This window comes from Empidonax traillii, unplaced genomic scaffold (assembly GCF_003031625.1).
Source record: "Empidonax traillii isolate 1590-97213 ecotype Southwest subspecies unplaced genomic scaffold, ASM303162v1 scaffold1050:size236492, whole genome shotgun sequence".
NCBI lineage: Eukaryota > Metazoa > Chordata > Aves > Passeriformes > Tyrannidae > Empidonax > Empidonax traillii.
The window spans coordinates 24,529-30,712 of record NW_020956243.1 but is presented as its reverse complement, the minus strand read 5'-3'; the positions used below and the strand labels follow the sequence as shown (position 1 = coordinate 30,712).

The following is a 6,184-nucleotide window of genomic DNA, read 5'->3' as shown; positions in this document are numbered from 1 at the left end:
AAAGGAAACCCTTTAAAATGTGTAATCCTTTACATAGCCTTAGGGTAAGGAATTGATAGATGCTGCTTTGACGGGGACGTGCAATGTCATAGAATTCTGGAGAAACTCACTCTTAAACGTCCTTAGCTACTTTGATATCTAACAGATATAAAGAATATAGTGAGACAAAAGTACAGGTTGTTTTGAACAGTGGAAATAAATGGGTAAAATATGATCACCAGCAGCTGTAGACTGAGGAAATATTACTTTATACTTTTTTCCAAGCAAACTCTCTATTCTGATCTAACCTTCTCATACACACACAACATAAATACTGTTTTTGCTGTATCATTTGCAGATGCTATCGTCACAGAAGGGGGTGAAAACTTCAGCCAGGGCCAAAGGCAGCTGTTCTGCCTGGCAAGGGCTTTTGTGCGGAAGACGAGCATCTTCATCATGGATGAAGCCACAGCATCTATTGACATGGCAACAGTGAGTTTAGAGTGTTTCTGATTTCTTGTTTTCCTTGAAGGGGAGACAACTGAGAACATGTGAAGAAAAAGATGGAAAGCAATTCTGTCAACTCTCTAGTATGCTTATGCCATATTTAGTGCAGATGTGTTCACAAGTCCAGCTGTTGGGGAGTCACTGCTAACAAATCTAAACAAATCTTTCAAACCATTTTATTATGAATTTAATAGATATTCCGGAACTGCTTGCATTAGGATAACGAAGCATGTTATTTTTAATTGGCAGTTTCTAAAGTAAACAAAGCTTTGGAAAGTCAACTGGAATAGTCAGTGAAGGGTAAATTGGCAAGCAACAAATATCCCAGCACAGTGGACAGGACAAGTCAGAAAGCTAAAAGGCTTGAAAGTAGAGTCAAGGAAATAAACAGAGACACAGAAAAGACATACTGGATTATTTCATTATTGTCTGGAGTTGCTAGGCAGATGTTAAACCACTCAGTAACAGTGCAGTGACTGGACTTTAACCAAATAGAATGGTACATTCTTAGGATTTTTTTTTTGCCATCTGTTAGGTTGTTACAAGAAATGTTTCAGTCTCTTCCTGCTATAAGTAAAGAAAATATTGGGGGGGGGGGAAGGATGGTTTAAAACAGCTACAATTTTTAGTTCAGTAAAATTTTGTCAGTAGCATTGGGAATTCTACTGTATGCAGCCCAGTTAAAACACATTTTGAATTTTGACACATTTAGGATAGAGTTCCTCCCTTGAAATACTTATCTAAAGAACAGATAACAGCAAATGAAGGTATCTGTGTTAGTGACACCTCTAGGCGGTTTGGTATGCAACAACATGTCTCCTAAATAGCAAAGGATGAGTACTTGTTGAGTGAGAGCTATGTATGTTAAGACCATCTTAAATATCATCTCCACTGTTAAATATGCCAGGTACAGCACAGTCCCTTGTTTATCTCTGTCACCCCTTAGTGTTAGATGTCCCCAGTGTGCTGGAACATTCCTGGGCTTGCAGTGGGGTGAAGAACACATTACTGAATGCCGGCATGCAGGCAGCCTGGCAGGACCCTGAATTCACCTTGAATTTCCTCACTGTAAACCTGAAGCGAGGATAGCAGGAGTTGTGGGGTCAGAGCACATCTCTTGTGTCCTCTGAACCCCAGAGGCAGTGGGGGTGGCAGGGGAGCAGGGCTGTCTAACTGGAGATCAGGCGCTGGCTTAGTTTTGGCATGCGCTTAATTTTTCATTTCTGATCAATAAAAGCAGGGAATAATCAGTGATTACTTAGGCCTTCTTAGTGTCTGTGTCTATCATGTAACTTCTGTTGTTTGAAAAGCATAAAATGTTCTTCTTTCCATAGGAGAACATACTCCAGAAGGTGGTCATGACTGCATTTGCTGACCGTACTGTGGTTACAATAGCAGTAAGTACAGTCTCTGCTGCTGTTCTAATGCAAACAAGAATCAGAAATGCCCCATTAGTCAGTTCTTGTCAATGTTAATAAATGTGTTAATTTGGCCATTAATCTTCTTTTTTTAAGTGGTTTTTAAATGTAAGCTTTCCTTTCCAATTTAAACTACTTTCTTACTTAAATTCATAACAGCAGCTTCTTAAATGTGCTGCGTGATGCTAAGTGAGATTGCCTGTAATGGCTCCTAATCTATGTATGTATGTAGTCTGTCTTCTGTTAACCATTTTGGGCTAATTTAAAATACCATATGCTTTGACTACTGTGAAATCTAAGAATAAGTTTCATCAAGCTAAAATAAATATTTAATTAAGGACAAGTAAGAATATACACATATTTTAGGGAGGTGAAAGAAAGTCAGTATGCTTCTTAACACTTAAAAATTGAGTCAAGGAATCTATGCTCAGGAATCTTTGAGCATCATTTATTTTCACCTAGCACATGTATCATAGAAAACCTGATTTATCTTATGGTATCCATTCAGTTTGTCATTATAAAAAAGCAAAGGAACCATAAGCATAACATTTCCTGATTTCTGTGCATGAAAATTCAGAATTGCACTGCATTCTGCATTTGTGTGTCTTTTCCAGTTTGGGGGACAGATTTGTTAGTCTTTTACTCTCTTAGTGAGTTTTAAACTTCAAGGTTCAAACAAAGGACATCCTGGAATAAACTGTCTTTTAATGTTTTTGCTTCCAAATGTAAATGTGTTTTAAAGCAGGTGGGTTTGTAGTCAAAACATTCTGTAGCAGAATCATAACATTGTTTGGGGAGGGGGGGGGTTGGGTCGTAGTTTTGCCCTTCTTTTTGTTTGTTTTTTTCTTTTTGCGGTTGGAGAGGTTGTTTGTTTGGTTTTGCTTGTTTGTTTTCTTGCTTTTCCCAGAGAAAGCCATATATTTCTAAATTGTGTTAAGGAAGAGTAGGAATGGGAAGAGTTAATAGTATTGGCCCTGTATTACCTTCTATGCTACCAGGACGGTAGCACTGATTGTGTTAATACTGAAAGGGATCAGACAACAAGGGCAGCAAGTTCAACCGGAATGTGATATTTCAGTTCCCTCCCACTGCCTGTGGACTGGATAAATGTCACAGAGCTGCAGCAGAAATGAGATTTGTAGATGCCATCAGTGATTATTTTGTGGAACATCTGGCTAGAAAGCCACAGAAGGAAATACAAGAGGTGTTTTTGTACTGGGGGTGCCGAAACCTGATAAAGAACCTTATGGGTGAGGAGCGACTGTGTAACAGCAGCCATAGTATTCTAAGATTAAATATCCCTGCAGGAGTAATGCAGACCCAAGAATTCCCATGTAGTTACACTCAGGGTTAAAAAGTGGAATTCTGTCAATATGGGGAGACATGCAAAAAAACAAAACCCAAAAATAAATTTAAAAAAAAAAAAAAAAAGGTAAAGGGAACAGCAAAGAAAACTGAATCTGACAGGCATTTTGGAAATTACTGAAGGATTTTATTTTTTAAAAAAAGAAACAATGCATGCTATCTATAAGGAAATGCCTGAGTAAGGATAAAAAGACAGTGGTATGGTTAAAGAAATAAAAAAGATTATTAGAAACAAGAAGGCATTCTTGTAAAAGCTGAACTCATAGCCAAATAAAGATAAGAGAAATTATCAAAGTGGCATGTTACATGGCAGACAAAAGAAAACAAAAAGAGAGCAGTGTCTGTGAGCCATAAAAAGTAATAAAGAATCCATGAATCCCTGGAACACACCAGGAGCAAGATGTCAGTGTACAGGGCTATTTGGTGATTGATTCATGAAAGCTAACGTTACTGCAGAAAAGTTGAAGTAATTAGTTTTAGTGGAAAAAAATGGGGAGGTTTCTTGCTAATAAAATTAATCAATCAATCAAGTTAGGACTTACTAGGAAAAAGGGAGGGAACAAAAAAAAAGAAAACATCATACCACTGTTTAAGTCCATAGTTCACACATACCTTGGTGGCAGGACACTGGGCTGGGGACATTCTAATGTGAACTCACAGGAGTCTTCATACTGAAGCACTTGTGTGCTGTTTAGGTACTTGAATACCCACATTGCCCTTGGTCTGTATATTTATCTGCAGTACTTGCACAGTAAATTAGGATGAAAAGTAGGATAAGTAGCCTGAATAAAACTTGAACTTGATAGGAAAACTAATTGCTGGAAATCTGCCTTACCTCGGAATATCTTGGGATAGATACACTGACCTGGCATTTTGTTTATTTGTTTTTCAGCACCGTGTGAACACGATCCTCAATGCAGATTTGGTTATTGTCATGAAGAGAGGTGTTATTTTGGAATATGACAAGCCTGAGGTTCTGCTAGAACAAGAAGACAGTGTCTTTGCTTCTTTTGTACAAGCAGATAAGTAGTAAAAATAAAGCATTTTAGATTACAATTGTATTATTTTCTATAAATGTAAAATACCTGTAAATAAATATTATTTCATAATAAATTGAGCTTTTCCTTTTTTAATAAAATGAGCCATTTTTCTCCATCTAAAGCATTAATGAATTATCTGTGTACTTTACTTTTTTGTATACAACTCCTTTTTATTTGCTACCAAAGAACCATAAAATATAGTTGAAAAAACCTACATGGGTGAAGTGCCACACGATACACACCAAACAAACATACCTGGCATGGAGTTTTTATGTAACTCTCAAATCTCTTCTGTCATTTATGAACGTGTTATTTTTTTACATGTCATAGCCCTACTGTAGATAACGCTTGTGACTGACTAAACGCAGAAGGAAAAAATTATATACCAAAGGTCTTTCTCAAAAGCTTGTATCTCTTTCAGTCATATGACTTTGTAAAGCTTTAATATCCAAATATAAAATCTATAAAACATTTTTTACATTGTGGTTTATTGATAGTGCCTGTGTTGTCTTCAACTCCATAATACCTTCTAGAAATCAGTCACAATCTGATTCCATCTCTATGTCCATAGAATACTGATTCCAAGCAGGATTGAGCCAGACTCTTTCCCAAACTGTGAAGAAGCTGAGAGGAGGCAGGCTGTGATAAAGTATCAGTGTTTAATGCACACTGTTTCCAGACCAGTGCAGACGTACCAATTCATCTGGAAATTATCCCTCCAAGTCTGGTAAATAAACAGTATTAAACCTTTCACTGTAGCTCAGAGCCATGAGCACTTGACTCATCGTCTCCTCTTTTCACATATTTCACCCACTGTCATGCTGTTTCTGGATTCACTGTGATCCATAGAATTAAATTATGTATACTTATTAAGATAACTTTTAACCACTGAAAGTATCCTAATCTGGCTAGAGGGCTGCTCAACTCTGCCCTGCGAGAACCATTTCAGGATTTTTTCATTGCTAGGGGGTTAAAATGTCAATAACCCAGTGGAAGGCTACTGTGCATTTTTCACCATTATTCTTTATACAGCAACTTTGCCTTTATGTACTGTTTGGTTTTTTTTTTTGTCATCTTCCCCCTTTTGAAGAATTCCTGACACTTTGGAGAGCGCTTTTTTTTTTCTCTTTAATGTGCTCAATTAATTTGGAATCTGTTTTTAAAGGCTTCGTTTTCTACAAAACCTTGATGTTCTCATGGGATATGTGATATTTTAATGCATTACTTCTAGCACTACAGCAGAGAGCAAGGAAAACTGGAGAACTGTTGTTGCTGTTTAAGTAGTGTTGCCAGTGCCACAGCAGCACCTGTCTGCTGTAATTTGGGCAAGAACGAAGGGCAGGTCACTGGTGCCTGGAGAACATGTAACCAGCAGGAGAGGGTCGTATGAGCAGTGTTAAAAGTGGGGAGGTGTAGGATGTGGTTATGCAGATGAAATGTGTGAGCTCTGACATTGCCTACTACACTTGAACAGAGAAAATGGGCAGTTGGGAGATATCTCCTCCTCCAGGGAATCATTTGCCAGGCAATGTCCAAGAAAAAATGGCTGCAGAACTATTTGTGTGTCTTTACTTTGGGATACCAGGCTTCCATTAGGGCAAAGTGAGAGGAAATGGGAGACAGGTGACTATCCTTTCAAGGGCACAGAGCAAGTTTCTGCTACAGCTACTGTGTACTCTGTCTCCTGGTTCCCCAGTATTGGTTCAAGGCAGGATCTCATCCTGTAAAGACTTAAGAAAACAGCACTCTGCAGGACATCTCAAACTCATGCTGCAGAGAGAAATCCTCAGAGGTTTTGCAGCCATCTGTGGAAGATTCTAAATCCTAATGGCAAGAGGAGAGATGCAGAGAAGTGAGATTTCATATGCTTTTAAT

The 6,184-nt window shown here is 38.0% G+C and overlaps 1 protein-coding gene across 1 annotated transcript in view; it reads left to right on the top strand.

The window, feature by feature from the left end:
* ABCC8 (ATP binding cassette subfamily C member 8) overlaps positions 1-4,780 on the top strand; it is an 81,245-nt gene extending 76,465 nt beyond the window's left edge. The window contains exons 37-39 of the mRNA XM_027904384.1: positions 338-471; positions 1,821-1,883; positions 4,162-4,780. Of these exons, the coding sequence (XP_027760185.1) occupies positions 338-471; positions 1,821-1,883; positions 4,162-4,299 (335 nt within the window). The 3' untranslated portion in view covers positions 4,300-4,780. The remainder of the gene's footprint in view (positions 1-337; positions 472-1,820; positions 1,884-4,161) is intronic.
* The last annotated feature ends 1,404 nt before the right edge of the window (positions 4,781-6,184 follow it).